Here is a 27,944-nt window from a genome sequence, read left to right on the forward strand (position 1 = left end):
TCTTGAATGACACATACCCTGGATGAGCCTCTGACAACCTCAGACAGCTGCTTGATAGCTTTGGTGCTAGTCGTGATGGTTTTATTAGTCTCTTGCTGGGTTGCATGCCTGCAGAAGAGGAGATGATGTGAAATGGAATTGAAATTAATTGCATAATGAGATACTTACAGAGCTTCATCAAACTGCAGAGCAGTTGAAACAACACAACACACATCACATGGAGACACAGTAGGACCATGCAAGTCTTGAGTCCTGAGTATCAATAGCAAACAGGGCTGTAGGAACTCCTAGCAAGGAGCTGCTCAAAACGTCCCTCTCCAATCAACACAAAGGAAGTGGCTGTAGACACAAAGTAAATGAGGGAAGACAAAGTGGGGATCTAGCAGGTAGCCAGGCCATCACAGATGGTTGGTATTGCAACTGAAATTGTAAAAATAAGGGTTATATAGGTAAGAGAGATGGGATGGGGAAGTTGTTTGATAGCTTGTCCAGAAAACAATGGTTGCTTGGGAGAGAAAGAGGCAGATGTTGAGTAGGACAAACTTCCTTATTATGGTCACCTCCCTGCTAATTACACAGTATCTCCAAAGAAGCACTGTCAATGCATAGAGGAATATCAAAGAACTAAAATGTGCAAGCAGCAAGCCAAGAGAGTCGCAATTTCCCCTCTCTTTTACACCTCAAATTCCACTACAATATTTCTTGTAAGCTGGTTGCTGGCTTCTCTAGTCAGGACCAAACAAAGTAGAAGAAAGTGATGTAAGTGCTGCCCAAAGGGGTTTAGCTCAGCTCAGCCCAGTGGTTCTCAGGCCTCATAAGCTCAATGGGGTATTTTTAGCCTCTAAACTTCCCCAGAGAGAACATCAAACCTTTTTTTGAAGAAAGGGGTGGCTTTCAATTATGTTTCAATCAAAAACTCAGGAAAGGCTCAAAAAAAAAAAAGTAAAGAAAATGATCTTTTTCTTCCTTAGAGGACATCTTTAAGTCATAGCTCTTGTGAAAAACTCATTTGTCAGCTGCTCATTTTCAGTCAGCAGGATGTGGAGTGAATGGAAGCTCTCTGATTAAAAATTAAAAAAAATAAATAAAATAAAAAGATGGCTCGTTAAGACCCTTCTGTCCTGAAAACCCAGGGTATGTCTCAACCTTTTAGCTTCTTCCATTGGTGAGGAATTGGAACAGGCTGCTCAAGGAGGTGGTGGAGTCACTGTTGCTGAAGGTTGTCAACAAAAGGGTAGATGCAGCACTGAGGGACATGGTTAGTGAGCATGGTGGGGATGGGCTGATGATTGGACTAGATGATCTTTTAGAGGTATTTTCAAACTTTAATGATCCTATGACTCCTGCTGTTCTGACAGAACTGATGGATACTATCTCTTTCAAGACTTACTTCAATGTTTTCCTTATCTCCTCTGAGGAACAAGCTCAGCCCCAAGCACAGCCTTTACCTATCACAACTTTAACTATGAATACATTGAGCCTTACCACTGGGACAGAGTAGACAGACCAAGAACTGCAATGTTCATTGCCACAGGAAAGTTCAAATGTTTTCATCCACAAAATCAAGTTCTTTGCACAGACAGAAGAGGTGTGAAAACTTCTAGGATAAAAGTACACTGACTTTATGCATTGGACCTACCCAGTAGACAAGCAAAAGCTTAGCGTACCATGAAGATGACATCAATTAGGTGTAGAACAGTAATTCAGTGTATGTTAAGGGTTGAACACGTGCAGAGAAGGTATAGATCCTTTGGCACCACAGAGGAAGGAAAAACAATCTAATACAAAGACGAGATTGGATCAGATAGCTAGTTTTTTTCTGAGCTCTCAGTTAAATTAAGATAACATTTCTGCATCCATTCATCAAAATGCATTTATTTATGATTGCATGGCCCACAACACCGGCTGACTAATTACATTACCTTTAATTTGAGATAGATGAGGTCATATCTGCCACAGTCAGGTATTCCACACCACCATCACAAGAGAGGGAACAGAGAATTGAATCCTGTCCCATCACCTACCCTGAGGACTAAACAATTAGACTCGGCTCTAATCTTTTAATCAAGTAAATCTTGCCACCAAGTGCATGAATTCCGTAAGGAGCCATCTCAAGACGGAGCCTTTCATAATGCTAGAGTTGACGTCCAGTTATTTTGCAGACCTCATTAAATTATCTGCCTGCTGAACACATCAGGGATTTACGTACCAGCAATTACTGATCCTCAAAGTAAAATGGTATGTTCGGCTTATGCGTCTGATCCAGCCCAATTTCTAAAGCCAAAAAGAATCTCCTGCATTCGTATTCTAATGTAAATTTGATGTTAGATACCTTATGTAACAAATCCACACATCACACAAACTTTGCAGTGAGTTGCTACCAAAAAAAACTGGGTGAGGGAGTAAAAAAAATGAAAGTTCTGCTTTCCACCACTTAATTCAAAATGCACTTTAACTAACACACTGGTGCTTGATTTTAGTAGTTCTCACTATGCTGTCAGCGCAATTAACTTCTTATTCTTCAGCCTCACAGATATGCCCAGGAATCAGACACTGATTATATTTAATTTACATTAAATGCTATTAAGATCTTCAATAAAAATAGGGCCTTGAAGCTCCACTCCCTGCAGGATTTAATTTTAACATGTAATGGTAACAAGATATGTCACTATTATTGTTATTATTATTACTATTATTATTATTTTTATTAGCATTTGTTATATTCTTCTCCCCTCACAAGTGTGGAAGGTAATTAAAGGGGTATCTCTGATGAACAGCATTTGCTTCCGAAAAAGTCTTCCACACAATAGTAAGTAAAACAGTCTACAGAGATATAGAGTACCTAAGATATAAACTTTGTAATGGACTTACCCAGCTACAGCAGTACTGTAAAAATTAGTACTCCAAGAATGAAAAAGAAAAGGGCATATCTTAGGAAGAATAACACCTCTTGCTGTGCATTTCTGTACGCACAGAGATTGCAAAGACAACGCACTAAATAATACAAGAGATGTCACAGTGCTGCCTGAGCATTTCCTACGGCTGCTGTTTTCTTTACCAGGGAACTGTGGTCCACCAAATCCACAATCTCCAGCACGCAGCTGCTTACAGTGTGTTTTCTGAATGATCGTATCTGTAATTAATTTATCCACTTTTAAAATGGGCGTAGTGAAGATGCAGATGCAGTGACAGCTGCTTCCCTTCTCTGCAGTGGCAGACTGAAGGAAAGATAAACACCATCACTCCCAGCATCCCCCTCATTTGTCCTTCTTTCCCCCAGCTTTTATTGCAAAGCATGATGCTATATGACATGGGACATCACTTTGGCCAGTGTGAGTCAGCTGTCCTGGTTCTGTCCCCTCCCAGCTCCTTGTGTCACCTGGCAGGGCACTAAGGAGCTCAGCCACTTCTCACAATAATACTTGCTCCTGAAGAGCTTTGTTTTCTTTTCCTATAAGGAAATGGAAATTGTAAATACTCATGTACAAAGCAGGGAAACTTCATTAGATCTAGCATCCTCTTTGGCACAGCTCAACTGCATTGCAATGGAGAAAGCATTTAAGAGATGAGTGCTCAAGTAGGTTTGGGTACAATTTTGCCAGGGAGCACAGCATACTTTAAGCCATTCATTTGCCTTTTACACAACAGCTGTAGATCCCATCACTGCACTTTTTCTTGTGCAAAGGAGAGTAAAAAATGTAATGCATGGAGCAGAGAACTGGGCAGCACAATCTGTGGCTCAAGCAGAAACAGGTTAAGTATCTGCATGTGAATATATTCCATAGTTGTCAGAGGCATAATTACGTAAGGGTGCAACAAGCATGCATAAGGATATTATTCACATTGTAAGACTTCAGCCGATCTCTTGTCTGTCATACAGATGGATTTTGTGAAGGAGTGTGGGACCTGATGATAGACCACATCGAACTCCAAAAGTATTTATATAAAACTTTACACATTAGCCGCATGGACAGCCAGCAAGGAATACTTCTAGTCTGTGTAGGCTGTGATTCTTCTCTCTCCACCTAGCCAAAGTATTTAACTTCAGAGCAAAGCCAATGGAGGTCCTTCATGGTCTGTATAGAGGGGACCCCCATGGATGCTGCACTAGAGCAGTAATTTACACCTTTTAGGTGTCTCCCACACAGCTGGGCTGATCCTACAGCAGAGCTAAGGATATTTCATAGAATCACAGAATTACAGAATCATAGAGTGGCTTGGATTGGAAGGGACCTCAAAGACCATCTAGATCCAGTCCTCCTGCTGCAGGCATGGCTGTCATCCACTAAGTCAGGCACCAGAGCAGGCTGGTCAGGACCCCATCCAACCTGGTAATTTGCAGGCTGATGTGTCCAACACTTAGGTTAGCAAACACTTTGCAATAGGATGGAAAAATATGCTGGATTACGTTGATAGAATTCTGCCCACAGACAACACTGTGCCTCATCCCCTGGGGCTGCGAGCAGGAAGGGATGGAAGCAGGGGACATCCCTCATCTCTTAGTATTTACTGCAGAGGTAAACAAAGCAGAAAGATGAGCTAGAAGGAATAGTTGCTTTACTAAGCCTTAAACTATATTTATTACTGTACCATTAAAGACAACAAAGGAAGAAAAGCTAAATCTACTTGTTCAGTCTCCACAGTAATGTTCAAACTTTTTTTCCTTCTTTCGTTAGGAATTGCTGCAGCATGTTGAGGAAGCATTTACAACAGGCTAAAATAAGAGCTCTAATTCTGTTCTGTCAGCAAACCCTTTGCATAGGTGTAAATCATCCAGCCAAGTAAAAGCCAGGAGAAGAACAGACTGCAACTTCCAAGATTCAAGCGACACAATCTTCTATAATAAAAGAATCATAGATTTCCAATTTGCTTGTCACTTCAAAGTATTAGGAGATGTGGTGCTCTCATTTTTCTTCAGGGAGCATTGGGGATGGTCTGTGGTTGTGTGGGAAGAGAAGGGGTATTTCACCTGGCACTGTGTCATCTCTGGAGATGAACATGGCTATAGGTTAGCAGCTACTTTATCCAAAGATTCTGAACTAAGACATATTGCTTGCAGTTAGACAGTAGCCTTCACAGATTTCATCACAGAAATGAAATTGAGAAAACCTAGTACAATTCTGAGTGGTCCTTTTAATTCCTATAAAGTTTCTGTTTGTTTGTTTGTTTGTTATATTGCCTCTTAAAAAAATAATTAAGAATTATGAAGCAATTCATACGAAATCATGGAGAACACAAAGCAGCTCCCCTACCAAATTTGTCCACTCATAGAATCATAGAATCATTAAGGTTGGAAAAGACCTCCAGAATCACCTAGTCCAACCATCCACATACCACCAATATTGCCCATGAAACCATGTTCCTAAGTACTATATCTGACTGTTTCTTGAACACCACTAGGGGAGGTGATTCCACCACTTCCCTGAGCATTCTGTTCCAGTGCCTTACCACTATTTCAGAGCAGTTTTTCCTAACATCCAATCTGAACCACCCCTGGCACAACTTGAGGGCATTCCCTCTCATTCTATTGCTAGTTACCTGGGAGAAGAGGCCGGTTGTTGCAAGCAGCTACTCAATGACCTGCTGCCAAAAATTCACATCTGTGTTTTTCAACTAAACCACATCCAGGACATCATATAAGACCCTTTCTTAACTCCATATCACCTAATATTAGATCAGAATTGCCAGTGACCACATCTATCCAGTCATAGCTCATAGCAGAGATGGCACCCAAAGCAGGACCCCACCGAACCAGCACTGCCACTAGTCACCTCTCAAGTGACTTCTCTCACCCTGATCATTCCCAAGTCAAGTTTTCATTTTCAAAGTTTCACTGTATTTCCTAATAAAAGAGTCCCTTGGATCCTTTGTAAACGTCTTGCCAGAAGTGAGCTACATTACACTACCCTCTCATTACCCAGTAAGCCTCTTAGCTTATCAGAGGCAGAAATTAATTTAATTTGCCATAATTTCATTTTTATGAACCCTAGTGCCTACTGATCATCATAGTCATTTTTTTTCCTCTAGGTGCTAATAAACCGAGTAATTTTTTTCAACTGCTCTTCCAACTTACATTGTAATGGAGCAGACCATCATCCTGCACTGCATTTAAGCAAAAAGCAAGCAGGTCCCTCTGTTCCCAGTCTAAGGAACTCATCTGCCCTCTGTGAGCTCCTAATATTCACCATTTGCTCTGGTATTGCCCCAGTAATCCTTTTAGCACTCAAGACAAAATGTTCTCTGATCATGACTATTCTGACGGCTTTGCTGGTGCTAATTCTGTTGTGAATTTTGCATTTCTGCATTAATGGTTCAAAACCAGTGATGGCATGGTTAGTAAGATGTATCCTTGCAGCAATTCTTAGTGGCATAATGCAGAGGTGGCTGCTGCAAAGCCAGAAAGCAACATAAAACCCATAAACAGTTGTTACCATGACTTTCTTCCCGTAATTTACTGCAGCTCTTTGCTGAAGCTTGGATAAGAGCTGTCATTCCATCTCTTTTCAGAAGCATTATGCCCATCTAAGACTCAAGTTTGCTTCATTCTCATCCATGCAGCAGGAGTTAATGCAGTCATATGATTCGCGGGGAGAACACCGTGCTGGTTGAGTCCTCCACGCCATCCACAAAGACAGAAAACATTCCACGTACCGTGTAGGAGTGTTAGAAATGGTCCTCTTTCCCTGAAATTTGCAGAGAACTAGATGTTGTCTTACTAGATGTCTTACATACTTGGACTCCAATTTATGCAAACTTCCTGTTATCAGTTGCTTTCCGCAGAGCGCAGGCTAAAAGCCACAGACGGAAAAAACAATGTACTGACTCCCACAGACTTCAAGCAGACAAAAGAGCCAACTGTTTTATGTGCTTAAATACATTTTCTCATATTATATACTACTGCAGTCATTAGCTTCTACTTCTGGGAAAAGCATCAGAAAGAAAAGAAGCCTATGTATCCCTACTTATTTCCCAGCCAGAATCCCCAGGGAACTACAGACCTGTGAGTCTCTCTTCTGTACTGGGGAAGATTATGGAACAGATCCTCCAGGAAGAAAGGGAGGAGATACGAGTTAATTTGCATGGCCTCACCATGGGCAGGTCCTGCTTGAGTCAGTCTAGAGGAGAAGATAACCTTTCTCTTGCAAATGATAACACCAGGCTCCACACCATTTTGAAGATCACGAAGCACATTGCCAACCTTGGCTGGACTGTCCTACCACACCCACTGTGTAGTCCGGATTTGGCACCTTTTGATTTCCATCTGTTCAGGACAATGAAAGATGGATTGTGTAGACAACATTTTTCTAGCAACAATGCTGTCATAGAAGCTGTGAAACAGTGGGTCACCTTTGCTCTGAGCACCCTGATGTAGCTGTAGGTGTCTGTGTTCAATGCAGGGGAGCTGGACTAGACAATCTTTAATGATCTCTTCCAACTCAAACAATCTGGTCCAATACCACCCCTTCCTTAACACTGCATTTTCCACACCTATGTCCATATCAGTGTGTGTGTGTTTGTGCTCCTACAAATTCCAGCTGATTAAGTAATTTGGATGGATGTGATGAGAGATTCTGGGTGTATGAGCGTGGAAGAATGTGTTCTACACGCAGACATATATGTAGGAAAGACATGGATAAATGGACTATAGATAAATTGCCCTGCAGATTAATTTAGCCTATTATCTTTCCCACACTTGCTCTCTTGGACTTAGCGTTTGACGTGGGTGTAATACTTGGTACAGCAGTGTGAAAAGTAAAGATGAAGGGCACTCTACTGATGTGAATGAGTGAACAATTGCTTTAGCTCTCCTTGAGAAACTACACTGAAACCATCATTAATAAAAAGAGCTGGTGCCTTCTACCTTGGAGTATGAAAACTCTCAGTGAAGACACATGGATCTTTTGAGGTTTATTCTGCTTTTTAATAGATGCTTTTGCTTTTTCCTATGTTTTCTTGAAAAACATTCACAGAAAATATGAGAAAAGGAAAGAAATCACACAAATTTCTCAGATAGAGGTATTTTCACCCCAGAAAAGTAGTGTTTCATTTAAGGAAAGACAACTTTATTTGAGAGCAAGCCATTTTAATTGAAAAATGAAACCACTTCACTCAAACAACTGTGAAGTGTTTTGTTATTTTGTGAAGTGAGCAAGAAATCTACGACAAACGAACAGCTCAGGAGACCTTTCGTCTTGCTCTTATTATTTGTGTTCTTCCAGTTAGAGGTATTAAAGCACAAGTGCTCCAATAGGGAGAGTTAAATTAAGCAATGTGCCTACACCTAATTCTTCGATCAGGTTTTAAATGAGAAAGAAAAGGCATTAGCAGTGATTGTACCACTGAAATTGTCAATGTGTACTGAACAGGTTATCTTATAAACCTATGAAAAACGTCCATCCTTTCACTAGCAAGAAATCTAAACAGTAAGGGAATGACCAAGTAATTCTTTTGTAGTCTAAAGTGCAAAAATAGCTGGTTTATCATCTCCAAGAAGATCAGCTTAAAGACTCAACAAAAATATCCAAGAAACACTGCACTAGTGCATGAAAGAAATGTTTCACATTTAACCATAGCATGAATCAAGTGCTACATATTTCAGAAGAAAGAAGAAACTACATATGCAAAGGGGACATATCCAATGAAGTTATATGGACCACTCTGTCCCAGACAATAAATGGTGTAAAAGTAACCATAAAGCTCATAGCCCAGCTTAGAAGAAGGTTTGACACATGCTGATCTCCTTAATCAGCAATGTGAAGAGAACAACGGCACAAAAAGCCAATAGGGTGTCAGGTTTGTTAGAAGTAAGTCCTCCTCCTAGGCATTGAAGAAACCCTTCATAAACCTTCCTAGTGAAGCTAATAACTGTTTCACAGTGAATATCGTTAAGCTGTCTGGACAATGCAAGTGGACTGGCATTTACAACAGATGTTGAAGACAGATGGAAAATCCATTAGTAGTGAAGTGTCATGCAGAGAAACTGAGTATTTAGCGAACTTTTGATCTGTTTAATGTGCTTCAACATCATCACAGGCAGAGACAGGGGAAAAGGCAGAGGCAGGGGCACAGCTTCAGCTTCTAAGACAGATGCATAAGTATCTCATAACCTGGATGTCTCATGACATCTCTTTCTTTTCCACCAGGAAACTCTATGAAGATGAGACAAGAAGATTTTGGATGTATTCATCTGGGATTTAAGTACACCTGGCCTTCCCAAAAAAGTCTACACCATATACCTGCAGTCCATGTGCAGCAAAATCATGTTATCCTAAATAGAAACAGCATCCTCCGGACCTCTCATGTATCACAAAGAACACAAACACACCTTTCTGTCCATAAAAAACATGATCTTAATGTAGTACCTCTACATGCTCAAATATACTTGTGTTCCCAAAACAAAACTAATAGCACCTGCCTAGCTCACCTACATCTCACTTTTTTTATGAGAAATCTCAACCTTTTATAAAAGAGGTGAAAAGTGACTTTTTATAGGATTTGATAGGACAAGGACTGGTTTTAAACTAAAAGAGTAGAGATTTAGACTAGACATTAGGAGGAAATTCTTTACTCAGAGTGTGGTGAGGCACTGGCACATGCTGTCCAGAGAAGCTGTGGATCCCCCATCCCTAGAGGTGCTTTAGGCCATTTTGGACGGAGCCCTGGGAAGCCTGATTTGGTGGGTGTCAACTCTGTCCATGGCAGAACAGCTGGCAACTTTAAGGTTCCTTCCAACCTAAACCATTCTGTGATTCACCACACTGGACTCAATCATCACTCATAGGTGCCCTACAGAAAAGAAATTAAAATATTTATCTACTATCCCTTTCTCCCAAACTAAACATCAACCAAAGGTTTTCTAATGATCTAAAGTAAACAAACAAACCAAAAAATCACACAACAGTTTGTTAGTATAGCTCTACTCTATATACCTCTCGCTGAACTACTGCATGCCTTCTTGCAAATCCTTGCATTCCCAAAACATGACTCCAGTCCTAACCCCTGAGCTAGAACATGATCCCTTGCCTCACTACATCTTCATGCATTTGTAAAGCATGCTTCTCCATCTTCCTGACTCACAGACTGTTTGAGGTTGGAAGGGACCTCTGGTCCATCTGATGGAACCTTTCCTGAAGCAGGGCCACTACAAGGTGCCCAGGGCCATGTCCAGGAGGCTTTTGAAGATCTCCAAGGAGGAGAATCCACAACCTCTCCAGGCAGCACATAAGGACATTAGGACTTCTCACCCTGGTCCCCCAACCAAATCTTGACATGGGATGCCCAAAAGTTTGTGGTCAGCTTCATGATCTCCTTGACAAGAGAAAACCCAAATGCTGCAACATTTAGTCTTCTTTTCTTTCTCTTCTCCTGTCCCTACCCTAGATGTGATTTTGGAGAACACCAATACACAGATAGGGAAGCTAGCTGGAGGAAAAATCAATTTTAAAATACACAGCATGGCACAGCAGTCGAAGTTGGTAACGGTACTCATTCCTTTGAGGCACATGTGCCAAGATCTGATTTGCCTGATTTGTGAGCAAGAGAAGGAAGAAAAGAAAAAAATGTGAAAATAATATATGATGGAAAACAGCTTTAAACTATGTTTGCTGGAGAGCAGGATTTTTTGTTGCGGCTTTATTTGTTTTCATATTGCATTTTGTTTTCAAAAAAAACACAGACATGACTAAAAGGAATTGAACTGGGAAGAGAAACGGATCTCAGCAGCCTACTCACCACCTATTGCTCTACCCTGTACACTTCATATGCATCTTTAAATCTGACATCCCTGCAACTTTCTGAACATAAGGGCAAGCTGTGAAGTGCAAGGGAAATTAATATATTTATCCTGTGCAGAGTGCAATACATTTAAAATACTGAGTTCCTGATCTCTAAATACTTTTCTTCCTATCTCCTTCACTGTCCTTTCCATTCAACTTACGTTTCACTCTGACTTGCACTGCCGTTCTAACAACACTTTAATTTAGCTGGCAGAATGATGTACCTGTCTCTTTTTAGGAATGATTAAGTTTCCAACAAAGAGACAAAATCTTAAAGAAAATGCTACTGGTGAGGCTTCTCTGCTGATCAGCCCCACATTTCATCAATTTAAAGATCCTTCAGACTTTCGGGTGACAATAATGTGTAATTCTCAATGTACCACAAGTCTCCCTTCCCCACCACCTTCCAGCTGACATCGGGTCATAAAACATCCTAGCAGTTAGATTACAAAAACATGAGGCCCTTTATTGGCCAATAAAACACCTGCAAGAGCAACCATGTGAATGAAGACCCCATTTTGTGGGGCAATAAATTTTGCACTAGCACCCAAAAGGCACTGCTATTATAGGAATTGTGCAAACCACCATCCGTGGTCCATGACAAAATGCCCTAGGCTGTGGCCAGAAGGATGCTATTTCCAGGGGGAGAACAGCAATTAAAATGCATTGTCAGTGGTCCAAAAAATTAATCTGCAAACATATATATTTCCCCAGTAAGAAGTGGGCACAAATATGTAATAAGACAATAAACAAACAGAATAAAAGGTCTGAGGAAGTTAATTACAAACCAGTAAGCTCTGAGTTTTGTTTCAAGTAAGGCACGATTTTCTTTTTCTGCTGGCAGAAGGCAATGGACCAAGCAAATAACAAACTCAGACACAGCAACTCTTTGGTTAAAGTGAAGAACACTGGAAATATCCAATTGTTCCAATCCATTCACATGTGAGAACTGTAAGTCCAGTTCTCAGAAACCTCTGCTGCTGATAGCAAGTTTGCTCTCTAGGGGGAAAATGGATTCAGCTTAAGAACTGCTTTTAAAAGACCAATGCAGGTACTTGAGAGAAGAAAATTACCTGATGAAAGATCAATAGTGTTTCTCCTTTCCCTGAATTGAGGCTTATGAATGGAATAAAATATTCCAGCGCCAGATTCTCTGTTGCCTTGCTGCAATGTAAGCTATTGTGAATGTAACTAAGCTAGGAAATTATATATTTAGAACCACATTGTGAAAATCACATTGCATTTACGCAGGTAGGGACACACAAAACAAGAAAAAGAAGAAAGTCACACTCAGTGCACTGTAATAGCAGACAAATCAACCCAAACATGCTTCCCTGCACTGCTTAAAAGCAGACTTTCATTCAATACTATACGTATGCTAGGCTTATGCAACAGCTACCCAAAGTTTGTGCACATGGATCCAGCTGACCAATTACCAGAACAAATGCAGCAGTATTACCCATTAAAGGACCAAAGCACCACAGCAGAGGTGTTCCTGAAGCATGTGACTGATTTTTATTTATTTATTTATTTTAATCAAGGCATCTTACATCAATATATCAGATTGAAATGCAAGAAGATAAGGGTAGCTTAGAAATAATGTACTTTTTTCAATTCTTTCCCAAATGGAAAGAAGAGTTTTTCAGACAAAAACTGACTTCTTGAACAGAAAGACTATCAAGATCTGAAGAGTTATAAGGACATGAGATCTTGGGTAAACGATGATGATGCTTACAAGGAGCACAGAAATTTTCACATCTTGCTTGCCAACTAGCTCAAATGTACTATGTAGTGTGCATTGTGGTAGCACCAGGAGACATATTCCAGCTCTAAATCATGGATTGGTTTTGAGCAATCTGAATTAATAATCTTACAGCTGTGTGAATAAAATCATTACAATTAAAGGGTTAGGAAAACACATTATTAGAAAGCAGATTATCTCTTAAACATGCCTCCAGTCTTTGCACTTTTATCCTGGACTGGCTATCCAACGGCACCGCCACATTCTGTAAGTCCTCTGGCCTTTTGGGGATCAAACACCTCTGTCATACTGGATTCTATGTTGCTTTGATGTTATTCCAAATGGGACTCATTACCATCCAGTCTTAATTTGTTCACTGACACTGAATCAGTCAACTGTCCCAGTTGTTATCTTTGTTTTCAAGACTCTACTCAACTGTAGAATACATGAATGCTAGATGAGATCCACATTTGTAACTTTTAATATATGTAACATCCAAGCCAGCTATCTAATTACATAACATCCAGGACTGCATCATTGTGTAAGTACCAAAATACACAGTTTGGCTCTGTTTAAAATCATTAAGATGGGAAAAGACCTGTAAGATCATCCAGTCCAATCACCAACTCATCTCCACCACGCCTACAAAACCATGTCCCTCAGTGCCACCCAGAATCATAAAATGGCTTGGGTTGGAAGGGACCTCAAAGTTCACTGACTTCCAACCCCCCTGCTGCAGGCAAGGTTGCCAACCACTTGATCAAGCATTAGATCAGATTGCCCAGGGCCCCATTCAACCTGGCCTTAAGCACCTCCAGGGACAGGACATCCACGACCTCTCAATGCAATCTGTTCCAGCACCTCATCACTCTCCCAGTAAAAAAACTTTCCCCTGACATCTAACCTAAATCTTCCCTCTTTTAATTCAAAACTATTCCCCCATGTCCTAACATCATCTATCTCCCTTGTAAAAAGCTGACTTTCCTCATGTTTCTAAATTCCCTTTAAATACTGGAGGGCTGCAATGAAGTGTCCCCTCAGCCTTCTCTTTTCCAGGCAGAAGTCCAGTTCCTTCACCCTTCCTTCATAGAAGAGGTGTTCCAGACCTTTGATCATCTTTGTGGACCTCCCCTGGACCCTCTCCAAAAGCTCCAAATCTTTCCTGTGCTGGGGGCCCCAGACTTGGACACGGTACTCCAGCTGGAGTCTTACGAGGCAGAGTAGAGTAGAATAATCACCTCCCTCAGCCTGCTTGAAGTTTTGAAAGACTAAGACAGCCTCTTCACCCCACAGACTTCTTTGAAGACTATAGCTTTCTTGATTTTAAACTCCTTTGCTATCTAGATATCATGTTCCTGCACAGAGATCCCTCCAGATTAAGTTTAAAACTGACAACCTGCGAGCTGTATCAAATTTTCTGGCTGGATCACTCCCTAAGTCCTCCATCCCTGAGAGGTAGATAAGACAATAAGGTAAGCCAGCAAAAGGTATGAAGACAGCTTCAAGAAGTTACAAGACATTTCTGAACCCCAATGTTTTCCTTAACCAAATTTTATATCAAGCCATTGAAGACCCAAGCAGCTGGCAGAGCTCCTGGAGCAGGGCTTGAAGAAGACTACCAGAAGCCCCTTTGAACAACACCATCCTCTGACTCAGTGAACTCTGCTCTATTCATAGAATCATAGAATGGCTAGGGTTGAAAAGGACCACAATGATAATCGAGTTTCAACCCCCCTGCCTAACCCCTGTCAGGGTCGCCAACCGTTAGACCAGGCTGCCCAGAGCCACATCCAGCCTGGCCTTGAATGCCTCCAAGGACGGGGCATCCACAACGCTCCTTGGGCAGCCTGTTTCAGTGCGTCATCACCCTCTGTGTGAAAAACTTCCTCCTAATATCTAATCTAAACCTCCCCTGTCTCAGTTTAAATCCATTAATTCACTGGTCTGACGCTCTTCTCAGCACTTACCACCATTTTCCCAACCCTTCAGTCCGAGGGGAGTTTCCACTCTTTGAGGACTGTGTCTGGTTAATCAACAGCGTTGATTAACAGTTGTCTGGTATGCCCTGAATCAATCATACAAGCTTTAAAAAATAAAAATAAAAAATGCTGTTTCCCGATTATCTACTTTCCCATACTAATGACACAGAAGAACAATAAGTCAGCGGTACGTAGAACAGCTAAGAGACCTAATGATATTTTTAGCTGCACTTGCCAAACACAAATATTCTGCCCATACATTTCACTCCATTAGCCTAACATTAGCTGGTTATTTTGTGGTCATAGGCTCCTCTAATCAACTACATCAGACAGTGGACTTATGCTCTGTCAGACCAAATGCACTGCCAGGCCCAGGTCTTTATGCTCACCTTAAAGTGCTGTACTATATCCTGCACATGTGGCTTTGAACACAGCTGCAGCCATTCAGAACTCAGTATGTTGCTGTGACTTTCCTGATGCAGATTTTGGCAAATATTACACCTTTGTTGAACCTGACATCACTTTCTGACGTAGAGGTACCTCATTATCCATGTTCCTACTTGTCATCTAGATGAGTCCTTGTCACCTGCTTCTCATCCAGACACCGTGCAGTGTGATGCTGTAGCTCTTCTCCCTCCTCTCTCCAGAAATAGGGACACTTTTTCTCTAGTGAGTGGTGATGAGAGCACTTAGACAATACTTCATCCACCCTGCATCACCTTGTCCTCAGCATGATTTTTGGACGGGTCTCCCTGACTTAACATCCCTTGTGTTACAGCAGCAGGATCTCATTTTCAGTTCAAAAACACTTTTCTAACAAAAGTCTTAAATAAAAGGGACCCTTTTACTATCCTTTATGGAGGATAAGAAAAGATTTTATCAATGATTTAACCTTATCTGCCCTAATAACTTCCACATGAGGAATTTGCTGAGTCAGATGCATTTTGTTTGATTACTCCTTATCAATCTCTTGTATTAACGTAATAAATTGATGTGGCTTTAGAAGTGTGCTCATTTTTTATTATTATTTTGGAGGTTGAAAGATGCCAGAGGTAACTTCAAAGAAAGGTCTGTGGGACTGTCTCTGCAAGAACAGGAAATAAAATCAGCAATCCCCAGCAGCAGATTTTGAGCAACAGTACAAAATCAACTTGTCAAATGTCTGGATGTGTAGCAGGGAAACTGATGGGGAAGATTTCCATCTCAACTATTTAAAAGTTATTAAGTCATTTTAGGGATTTTTTTCTTAATAGAGAATAAAACAACATAGAAATATTCACCTATTCTTCTGCTTCCTCTCCCTAGGTAGCTGCCTTTGTAACACTCACAGCGTTGGTGTGGTGGCTCCTTAAATGCAACGTGGTTGAAAAACAGCAAGCAAAATTACTTGAAAAGAAAGAAATCATTTAATCTATGAGTCAAATTGCCTGCTCTCTCTACCATGGACCAAAATAGAATCAATCTTTAAAAGGGACAATCCAGTAATTTATCAGCTCCCCTTTTAATATCAAAGACAGCACGTCTTCAACTCCCCTTGGCTCACAATTCCAGCTCCAATAACTGACACAGCAAACTGAAACTTGCCCAAAATTTCAACCATTTAGCTACACCTACCATTACTCACCATTAGGCTTTAATCCAAGCTGTAGGAGCCACTACCTCTATGTAGTGGCGGATTAGCCAGCAAGAAACACGCCTAAGGGAAGTCCATAATTTAGTTATTAAATCATACCAAAATATCATATTATTTTTCCTGTGTCCCACTGACAGTCCTCATGGTCACTCAAGTCAAAACAGCAACTCCTTTACCATTCCCCAACCAACCTGGTTCTGTCCAGACAGTAAATTAGAGGTTATAAAAATTTTACTAGAGTTTAGGCAGCACTCTGTTACCAGGAGCCCAACAGCTCAGTAACAGCTGCCACATACTCTTGAGAAAAGCTGTTTGCTGACAGGATGGCTGGAGGAAATTCAAAGAATTTCTCTGCACTGTTAAAAACGCAGAACATCTTAGCGTCCCTCTGAAACCACACAGATGTCAGGCAATAATAAAAAAGTAAGAATAGCATGGGTTCAGGGGAAAGTATTGACCATAAGAAAACCTCTTTCCTAGATATTGGCTTTTTGTGTGCTTCCTATTTAGTAAAATCCATTTCTTCTGTTAAAGAAAATAACTGTCCCTTACCTGCAGGACAAGGTGAAATTTAACACTGATTGTACTACTTATAATAGAATCACAGAATCATAGAATGGCTTGGGTTGGAAGGGACCCCAAGGACCACCAAGTTCCAATCCCCCTGCCACAGACAGGGCCACCAACCTCCAGATCTGCTATTTGATATAAGTATTCCAGATGTTGACTGGGAGAACATAATATATCAAAAAATATGAGGAAATAATCATAATATGGAGATGCTGTTCTCCTCTGAGCTTTCTGCACCTCTTTTAAAGGAACATCAAAAACTCAGGTCACCAAAGGCTGCTACCTTCCATCCATACATCCTATTGTTTCCCATCAGCTGCCATTTTCTTTTTCCTATTTCATGACTGACTCCTCCACACAGACAACACTGACCAAACACATTCTGCTCCCACAGAGAGTAAGGCACTTTGCTTTTCCTTTTACAATATTACTGGGAAAGGGAATGCATTTAATGAGCAAAGTTGCTTCTGCATTGTAGTTTCAGCTTCTTTGCCTCAGTTCTTCATTCTGTTATATACAAGATTAGTTTCTACCTCTGTTCTCCTATTTTGTGCACCTTTTCTATTGGGACAGGAGGTTCTTGGGAGCATCACCCAGTACAGCAATGTGATGGCCTCCCTTGGACTCTCAATGTAATGCAAATACTAACAAACAATACTGAAATCTCATTTCAGGAGTAAGATGTAATTGGGTCTGAACTTACCTCCGGTCTTACACTGACGTAATTCCATTAGCTTTAATGGAATTACTCTCGATTTCTACTGGTGTCTTGAATTGAGCTTTTGCTTTTCAGGATTTATATACTTTGTTTTCCCATCATTAAAAAAAGAAGCCAGGCAAAGTCATTTCCAAGCCATTCCCCCCCCCCCCCCCCCCCCCACAGTAAATTCAAGCATTATTTTAGTTTATCTGTGCGACCTTCACTTGCTCTTGTACATCAGCCATCTAATTATTCACGGCTCCTGTAAGATGCTGCTTTCCATTATCTTCTATTTATAATCCAAGATGTCTGAGAACAAAAGGGGACAGGGTGCTCCGGTATATGGCATTCTGGCCTTGTTACCATTTTTCTTAGTCGTTTCCAGGTGCTCTCTGCATATAGCCTCTCCGTTAATCTCCTGAAATTTGTGATCTTTTAATTGTAGCTTCCCATGACCCTCCTCACGGCTTTTAAAGGGAAGATTCAGAAAGGCACTGCAGAGAAAAGGTGGCTTAGCAGAAAGATAAAGAGATATTTTACATCCAGTTCAGTTGAGATTAGGTAGGAAACCATATCTGGTGATCTGAAGAATGATCATGGACAGGTGGGAGATGGACCTCCAGTTCAGTCAAGTAGTACAAACCACTTTCCCCTCAGCGCTCTGCTAAAAATACTAAATTTTTTACTAACTAGCAATATAATGATGAATTGATTTTGCAAAAAAATCAAAATACAGTCACAAATTGTGAACAAGTCAATCAAATACAGGCAACTGTATATCGCAAACACGTCCTTCTCTCCATTGACTAAAGAGCACTTATGTGCAACCAGCTCAGCGAAAACACCTCTGCTGGAATGTGTGAATCCCTCCTGGCAGGAGGGGAAACCTGCTCACCTCCAGCATCTGCCTATCTTTGCACAGTTGGAGCTCTTCCTTCTGTTCTGCGAATGACTCCTCTGAAAAAGCAGTTCAAAAGGTATATAAAAGCTTTTTAGATACCTGCTCAACCTCCCTCTCATTTCACAAGTGAAGTATACCAAACCATCAGTGGCTAGTTTCTCTGGATAAGCACACTCAAAACCATTTTACATTTTATTTTCTTTTTTCCTTTTAATTCCTCTGGTGGTGACTTCTTATCATCTGTTTTTATCACTCCTCCTCCTGACAGATTTAAGTGCTCTTTCAATGCTAACTACTTACCCTCCTTGAAGGTGCTATTACTGTGTAATCAAGTCACCTCTCAGTCTCTGTTCTGATAAGCAAGCTGACTGTGCTACAAGGCTTGATGAGGAAGACATTCTCCCCAGATCTCAGTCATTTCTCGTATTTCCTTCAGATCCTTTCTTGAGTTTTGCCACAATCCTTTAAAACCACAAACACCGAAAATACTCAACTGTGTTTCAGTATCAAATTCCTTAGAATCATAGAATCATAGAATCGTTAAGGTTGGAAAAGTCCCACAGGATCATCCAGTCCAACAATTCGCCTATCACCAATGGTTCTCGCTAAACCATGTTAAAAAAGACCTTAGTTACAAAGAGAGAAAAAAACAAACACCTTTCTGCTCCAAATCCATTATTTCCCACAATTGTGAATGACATCCCTGGGAATCTGTGCCGAGTTCCTTGACCCACTTCAGGTCACCACTTCGCCACATGTATCCCACATCCATGATCACAGCTCATATTTCACTCTCTTAGCTGTAATTTTGGGGTCGGCTGTATAGAAATGAGCTGCTAGAAAGAGCTTAGCCTAACACTAGCACAGATCCTACAGCCTCCTCAGTACTTTCACTGATCTTTGCATCAGCCCTGAATTTTAGCAGCAATATTTTTACATGTATTTAGTGCTGATTGGTGAAATGACTTATTAGGATCAGGTCTGGTAGCAAACACAGAGAAAACCCATTAGAAATGCTCTGCTTTGATTCCCATTAACTTTGCAAAGAGCTCTCACAGCCCTTATTGTGTCTTTCAAATTCAGTAGACCATGGAAGAAAACTTCTCTCAGGTATATATGTCCAGAGGGTTTACTGGGAGAGAAGGGGCAGAAAGATTTGGGAAACAAAGATAACGGTTTCAGGTCACAAGGGAGCACTTAGTTCTTCATCAGAGTGAGACCTGGACAATTATTGTTCTCCTTTCTTCCATGGAAAGAAAAGGATCCTTATGGGTCCCTTCCAAAAGCAATTATTATTCCTCTCATCTCCACTTTTCTCCTCTTCTGTCAGAGATGTTGTATATGCAAAAAAAAAAAAAAAAAAAAAAAAAAAAATCCCAATATGGACAACTGGGGAATGTATAGCAGCAATGCCTCCAACGTGGTCTAGATGTAATCAGATAGATTAGAAGGGCTCTTGAAAAGACCTTCAACCAGCTTCATAGTACTCTCTATCACTGGAATTCCCATTGGACTTAAGGAATTCAAGACATGACACCAGGAGAGGACAAGAAATGCCATGAAAGCTCTTTCAAAGGACTTTTTTCTGGGAGGCTTCAGCACATGAGGCCATAAAAATGATGCAAGGGATGGAGTTTCTCTCCAGCAAGGACAGGCTGAAAGAACTTGGGCTGTTCAGTGGGGAGAAGTCTCCAAGGTGACCTGATAGCAACCCTTCAGTATCTAAAGGGGAGCTACAGGAAAGAATGGGACAGACTCTTTAGCAGGGTCTGTGGTGATAGAACAAGGGGAAATGGCTTCAAGCTTAAAAAGGGGAGATTTAGGTTTAGATATAAGGAAAAAGTCTTTTACAGTGAGGGTGGTGAGGCATTGGAACAGGCTGCCCAGAGATGTGGTTGATGTCCCATCCCTGGAGACATTGAAAGCAGGGCTGGATCAAGCCCTGGGCAGCCTGATTGAGCTGCAGTGTCCTTGTTCACTGCAGGATGAGTTGGACTAGATGACCTTCAAAGGTCCCTTCCAACTCTAAGGATTCTATGAGCACTCACATACCTGTCAGTACTAAAGAAAGTGACAATGCAAACCATTCCTGTTTCCTCTCAAAAAAAGAAAACGCTCAAATCATTTGGCTTCCCAAAAACTTTTCTGTCTTCAGTAGTGTCAGGGACATAACACCTCTGAAGCAGGTCTTTAACTTCAGCAGGCAGAAAGGAACATAACAATGTTCTGTCCCCTCCACACATGAGCATCTTTCCTGGTACTAATGAATGCATGTGTCTGCTATTGGCACCAATGGGATATGAGAAAACAACACATCTGGTTGGGTGCAGTGCACTGTTAAAAAAAGTGCTGTCATTACAGAACATCAGCCCAGTCCACAGATTATATTCACTGAAGGGATTTAAGTCTTAATTAATGCCATTGAAAACATTAGTTATTAAAATCCATTTGCACAACATCTAGAGGTGAAAATCCTTAATTTATTCTGTGTTTCTTGCTGAATGTTTCTAAGCTTGGCTTTCAGTTAGTTGAGAACACTGAGGCTTGCCAACTTCGCTATGCACCTTCACCAATCCCTGCTGAATTGGACCGACCTGCCAAAAAATCTCCAATGTACATGTTTCCTGGGATTTTGCAGGGGCAGAGAGGGGTTCTTCTCATTCTGTCTACAGAAAAGACATCATTTCAAGAGATGCTACGCTGCTGATGCAATTCTGTTTCATTAGAAAGAACATGCACAAAGACCTGTTCCTCATCGCAATGAAGAGAAAAGAAAAGAAAAGAAAAGAAAAGAAAAGAAAAGAAAAGAAAAGAAAAGAAAAGAAAAGAAAAGAAAAGAAAAGAAAAGAAAAGAAAAGAAAAGAAAAGAAAAGAAAAGAAAAGAAAAGAAAAGAAAAGAAAAGAAAAGAAAAGAAAAGAAAAGAAAAGAAAAGAAAAGAAAAGAAAAGAAAAGAGAAAACCAACAATCAGCCATCAGTTTCTTTTCAAGCCCCCTCTCTGGCAAGCTCTGTGGCCCAAAGACTCCTGTCATCTGAATGCTTCCATGGCCACCCCTCCAGTTGCCTTTTTTGCATTCTGCAGGGTGGGAGCTTTTATCATCTGCATAATGGAGCTTAACCATTCCTTCTGGATAGGCAAAAGAAAAGGCAGCCTGCATATTCGTCACCTTTGGGAAAGGAAAGTTAAGTCTGAACGGTTGAACTCATGTGAGCCAGCCAGTAGGCTTCCAAATACTTTGGAAAATAAATAGTATCACTTCTGAAATCACGTTTGTTGCGGCAATTACTGCTTGCAAAAACAAAGGTGCTGCTAACACTGAGGTAAAGTTTGACTCCTCTTCTCATTGACTTCACATTTGCACGTTGTCTGTTGTTTTTTTTTTTTATTTTTCTAATGCTCTTCCTTATGCAAGACCTTGAGTATTTATTTTGACAGCTTACATTATTCAGCATGCAATTAAACTTTCAAATGTATTGTGTTCTCATCGCTTAAAATAGCTTTGGCAACATCAGTTGGGTTTCTCAATCCCCCACAGAATGAAGATAAAGAACATCTCTGTTGGATATTTTTGCAGGTTGCTTTTTTTAAGCAAATACAGTATTTTAGGCAGTCTCCGTGTTTTGACGTCTTTACACAATCCCTGCAAATACAACTTGCAAAATTTCCCAAAAAGTTAAAATGGCAGCAGGTAAATGCAATATGATTTAGCATAATGGAAGGAAGCACCTGATGACCAAACTACACTGACTGACTCCACAAGTGCATATTGTTCCCAGTCCTGCCTGTCCCCTGCATGTTCCAGAAGGTCAGCAGAGGGGGAAGGGAAAAAGTACCTCCAGGATGCAGTCTCTTCAGTTAGAAGGCAGACTTAAACTAACTCTACTCATGCTAAGAAGCAACTGCAAACGTTTTTTCCTCTGCCAGGTTTGAACCCGGCATGGAAACATGCATGGGACAAAAAAGACAAAAGGTATGTCAAAAAGATGTCTTCAGCTACCATGGTTGGGTTAAAGTGAATGTAGCCCCTGTCAACCCCACAAACATCTTCTGATAATTCCTTTCAAGAACACAAGGCTGTTATCAGCCACCAAACACAAAACTTACAGTTCCTCCCCATTTTCAAATAGAACGCTGGTGTTGTTTTCCTTGTTCACCATTTCCCTAAGCATCCTCGTTCTGCTAGCTGCAGAATGAGTTTGCTTGTCATCTCCTCTTCCATTTATGTCAGCAGTCACCACCCACATAAGTGCTACCTCTGCTCACTGCTGGGGTTGTATGTGCAGATGCACATTAGTGCTAATGTTACTGACCTGCTAATCCACAGAGGGCACCTTTGAACAGCAGTCTGATGTTCAATTTGAGGACAGTGTTAAGGTTATTCATTTGAATCTATCATCAGATAACACTTAAGCAAAACTAGGATTGTTTTCAGATATCCTTGCTAGTTTTTAAATGAGATGGAAAGCATCAGAATAAAGCCAGAAGCTTTGGGGTTCTTTTCAGTTCCACAGTATAGGCAAAAGTAAGGTAAAGGGGGAAGAGGAAAGCAGAAACAAGAGAAAGGAAAAGGGGAAAGTGAAAAGGAGGATAGGAAGGTTGAAAGTGAAAAAGGGAAAGAGAAAGAGAAAGGGAAAGGATAAAGAGAGTAAAGAGAATAAAGATGGAAAGTGTTTCACATGATGATGTCCTATGGTTACTCTTATTTCTTCTGCAGTTTAATACCCTGGTGACGTTCAAGTGAGAGACTCATACCCAGGAGTGCACTGTAACTGGCTGTTATACTTGTCACCATTCCCTGTAAACATACCTTAGCTGTCTCTGCTGAATAAAGCAAGGATTACGTGTTATTTTTTCCCTCTACCATTTAATATGAGACTACTAATATCTCCTGTCCTCCCTTAGATAATCTATGTATGTCCCCCAGTAACTCAGCGATACTAATCTTCCCCTGGGCTTCAACGATCTGGTCCAGAGAAGACAGGAACACAGTCCTTCAGTTGACAGACTCACAGCCCTAAAATCTAAAGCCTAGCTAACATTTTTCCATTACATGTTTTATTTTATAGCAAGGATGTACTTACAGAGTTCTTTGCAAGCAGAGAATCATAGAATCATAGAATCACAAGGTTGGAAAGGACCTACAAGATCATCTAGTCCAACCATTCTCCCATTACCATTGCTACCACAAGCCACTAAACCATATCTCGTGGTTCCACATCCAGACGCTTCTTGAACACTGCCAGGGATGGCAACTCCAACACCTCCTTCGGGAGGCCATTCCAGTGCCTGACCACTCTGAGAGAAGAAGTTTTTTCCTTATCTCTAACCTAAACTTCCTCTGGTACAACTTGTGGCCATTTCCTCAGGTTTTGTTTGTTGCCTGGGAGAAGAGGCCAAACCCCAAAGGGATGCTGCAATACAGTCCCATGCAGGAAACCACCACAGCTTGCACAAAAAAGAAGAGATTTACTCCTACAACACCTCGGACAATTTCCCTCCTTTGCCAAGGTAAAGAGCAGTAAGTGGCTGTCATTGTGCTGGTCTGAGAACACATGTAAGACACCATTTTTTGACAGAGTTATTATCTTTTGTCAAAATGAGTGGTAGAGCTGGAAGAAGCCTTAGGCCTACAAGACTGGTCTCCTATATCTACAGAGAGCTCATCTATTTCTCCATCTCTAAAACTTACAAAAGATGCTAACTGTCTACAAGCCTGTCCAAAAAAATCAACACAAACTCTTTAATACTCAGTCTGAGCTAGGCCGGGTCTCGCTGAACTGCACAATACTGAAATATCTACATTTACATGGCAAAATCTGAGTTTGGGTTGCTACCACTGTTCACTGAATCATAGAATATCCTGAATTGGAAGGGACCCACAAGGATCATTAAGTTCTAATCCTGGTTCCACACAAGACCACCCAAAATTCAAACCTTATGCCTGAGAGCATTGTTCAGTGTATACAGTAGATGCCAAGGAGAGGAGTATGGATATCAACACACTTTAATCATGCACAAAAGGAAGAGAGGAGCATAGCATGCCAAGAACCTTCAATGTAGTCTCTGAAAGGCAACAAAGGTCACAAAACCTTGGTGTTTCTGATGCACCGTGAAATTTATGGACTCCTTTCAAGGCTGCAACAGCTGGCACATCACAGTCTTGGAGGATGCTGAGGATGGTGAAATGCTGAATGAGGGAGCACAGAAGATGCAGCTCAACATCCACATGGCAGGAGCTTGGGTCTTATCAATCTATTATTCCAGTAAGAGAAATTCTTCACGAAAAAAGCCACACTAACTAGGTCAGAGAAAGAGTTCTTTTCAGAGAATATCATGCTATTTTTCTTTTCTGAATACACACCAATGTTCTCAGTCCAGCATCGACTTAACTCACACTTTGCTTTCAAGTATCCCCTAGAGAGCAAAAGCTTTCTCTTCCTATATTTCTCAAAGACTGGATTAGGAAGGTCAGTCATCACATACGCGTTTCCATACCAGAGTGATTGATCACCTCCCGAACTGTCCTCAGAGTAACGATCCGCAAGCATTGGTCTAATGTACGTGCCAGAGAGAGTCTAATTAACAAATTATATTTTTATATGAAATTTAGGATTCAGTGTGTGCAGTGGATTAGACAGAGCTGGAATACCACCCTGCCAGGCAGAGAAAAGCAAAGTGTTTTAATTCCCATTAGGTTAATAACTTTGTAATAGTTTAGTTCAGCACCAGGGCAATCAAAAGTCCTGGGGGAGGACACAGAAATTTTCTTTTTCTGAGTAAATACAGAAATGTGATACTGTGAGAAACTGGAAAAAAGGCTGAAAAATAAAGGAAAATCAAGACCACCCTCAGAAGGAAACAAACAAACAAACAAAAAACCTTAAAACAAAAAAGATAAAGTCTCCAAACATGGATAACGTATGTACCACACCAGGCCTCGAATGAAATCCCTAACAGTACACTACACAGTATGCCCCGTGATACTTTTCCAATTAAATGAGTCAGTACTTCACAAAGAACTGTGCGAATATCCCAAGGAAATATAATCCACTCCAGTCCAGTGTACAGCAGTTGCAAGGCCACTTTTAGCCCAAAGACACACAGCATTTTTCTTCCAGCAGCCTAAGGAGTCAGAAAAGCCAGTCAAGCAGCAGCTGGTGGTCACAGCAGAGAGGCCTAGGACAGCTGTGAGCATGCAGTCCAGACCTCCACTCCGGACTCTGGCACTGAGATCAAGACACATGGATGTGCCCTGGTCATGCTACCGTAGCCAATACTTATGAACTACAGTGTGCTGTCAATGTCAGCTGAAAGCTTCATCCCTTGGGAGGATACGACACACAGCAGAGGTTCCCCAGCAGCAAAAGGTACGACCTTCGGGATATTTTGATGACAGAAATGGCAATTATTTAACAGCACAGATTTAACTATAGCCCAGCAGGGCTAGTTTCCTCTTCTCTTTCTTCTGTAACCACTGTGGAGAGATTATTTGGGAGAAGCAATGGAATCAGGCACTGAAATAAAACAGGGATGGGTGAGAAATGGTAAGAAAGGAAAGTGGTCCAAACCAAGTCTGTTGTCCAAATGTCAAACATCCCCCACTCATCATTTTTTTTCATTTATCTACCTATCATTGTTGAAAGTAAAGCAAAACTCACAAGGGAAGGTCAGAAAAAACACACAAACACAAAGAATCTGAATCCACAACAGAAGGGTAGGAATAAACAAGATTAAATCTGTATTAATATGAGCTGGATAGTACAATCTTTCCAGGTATGCTTTAATTACAGCACCCAAAAACAGTCTCATGGCTCTCCATGAGCATAACAAAAACTTTACAAAGTTCCTCTAATATCCACTGTTGTCCCCATCTATGCATAAGGAAAAGTAAGGACCAAACACTTTAAAAACCACTCCTATTCACGCTGCCTGCAGCAAAACTTGTCAGTGAATCAATGCAGCCCACGTACTTGATACTTCCTTTTGGAATCTATCAAAGTATCATGAATAAGGCTGGATGAGGCCACTAGTGTTCATCCAGTCAAGCTCTCAGCTTGATGCAAGGCCAGCTGCAAAGACACATATGATTCAGGACCAGGGAAGAGGTGGAGTCACCGTCCCTGGAGCAGTTCAAGTCATGTGTACATGTTGTATCTATGCACGTGGTTTAGTGAGCAATATTGGCGGTAGGAGGATAGTTGGACTAGATCTTAGAGGTCTTTTCCAATCTTAATGATTCTATGATTCTATACATCAAGGCTTAGGAAATAACCCTGTACATCGTACACAAATGAGCTGCGGCTGACTACAAACGCACAAAGAGATATTGGATATCCTGGTGCAATCCACTAATGAAAAAATATACTAAACTAAAACTGAACACACGTAAGTCAAGTTTAAGCTAGGTTTTGCAACCTGAAATGCTGTTTGCATTTGATGCATTATTTTTTAATGGAAATCATATGAAATCTAATAGTTACGTAAAAATGGTGAGCACTGTTTCCGCCCCAAATAAGAATCCATTTTCAGTCTTAATTAAACAACACAAGTCCTCAGTGCTTTGTCTGCAGTGCACAACCTGCTTTCTGTTCAGGAATACAGACATGTGAAAAGTTAATTTAAACCCACTTGAAGAAGATATTTTTGACAATAAAAGAATCCACAGAAGACATTTTGCTGCTTGAGCCACACATTGAATAGCAAGTACCATTTGTTTCTTGCCCTCAGATGTAATGAATAACCAGGGAAAATGGGTTTATACACCAGATGTGTCAAAAGCATTACACTTTTGGAGGACTAGAATGCCTGGTTCTGACAAAACACACTCTCATTAGCAGGACATATTGGTCATACAGTGTCATTCATTCCCCATTTGAAAATCAATTCCCAGATCTAGAAGGACTAAGAGTAACACAGAGCCATTCATTATACTGACCTCCACCCTCAGAACTCATCTGAGCTTATTTTGGCTGCCATAACAATTGTCTAGACAATGGCAACAGACCAGATGTTTTCTAATTAACCACTGGTTTATAGTAATTACAAGTAGCTATTTCATGATGGTTGAACTATTTACAACTAGAGTAAAACAGAACATGGTGTAGATGGTACCAGACATCTCTAGTTTGTAACACAACTTACAGCATTCTGTAAAGGGTCATGACAGCAGAGCAACCTTGTCAACCAAGTAAAATCAGCTTTAGAGATGAAAACAGAATAGAAAAACTGAACAACTGGAAACTAATAGGCCAAAATTAACAATAGTAATCATTGTAACCTCATTACTAATGAACCTTTCTGTAATCATTAGGTAAGTTGGACAATCAGACTGTTACAACATTAAGTGAACTCACAAAAATCCCATGGGTCCATACAAATGTGTGCTCCCTTTTGCCCCAGCAACACTCGGGGTGTAACGAGATGCAGGTCTGCAAGGTGAGGGTCACCGAGGGATGCTAAGGACATATATTCACATAACTCAAAGGACTTGTTCGGTCCTGACACATCCCCTTGTCCCCACACTCCTGCTATAGTGCTGACACGAGAGACACAAGCCCGTTCTGAAAATAAAATACTGACTCTGACAGTTACTAAAATACCTCCCAGCAATCTTTCTCGTTCTTATTACTACAACAATTGTTTCTA

General features: G+C 40.9%; 1 protein-coding gene across 15 annotated transcripts in view; it reads right to left on the reverse strand.

Annotated features, from left to right (window-relative positions):
* The window catches only part of TSNARE1 (t-SNARE domain containing 1), a 483,485-nt gene that overhangs the window by 270,138 nt on the left and 185,403 nt on the right, over positions 1-27,944 (reverse strand). For all 15 annotated transcript variants that reach the window (XR_005856948.2, XR_005856943.2, XR_003074075.3 and 12 more), the window contains one exon: positions 18-108. Coding sequence is in view for 11 of the 15 variants with exons in the window: in XM_046931132.1 (XP_046787088.1) it covers positions 18-108 (91 nt within the window). In the remaining 4 variants the exon portion in view is untranslated. The remainder of the gene's footprint in view (positions 1-17; positions 109-27,944) is intronic.

Source organism: Gallus gallus, chromosome 2, assembly GCF_016699485.2.
Source record: "Gallus gallus isolate bGalGal1 chromosome 2, bGalGal1.mat.broiler.GRCg7b, whole genome shotgun sequence".
Taxonomy (NCBI): domain Eukaryota; kingdom Metazoa; phylum Chordata; class Aves; order Galliformes; family Phasianidae; genus Gallus; species Gallus gallus.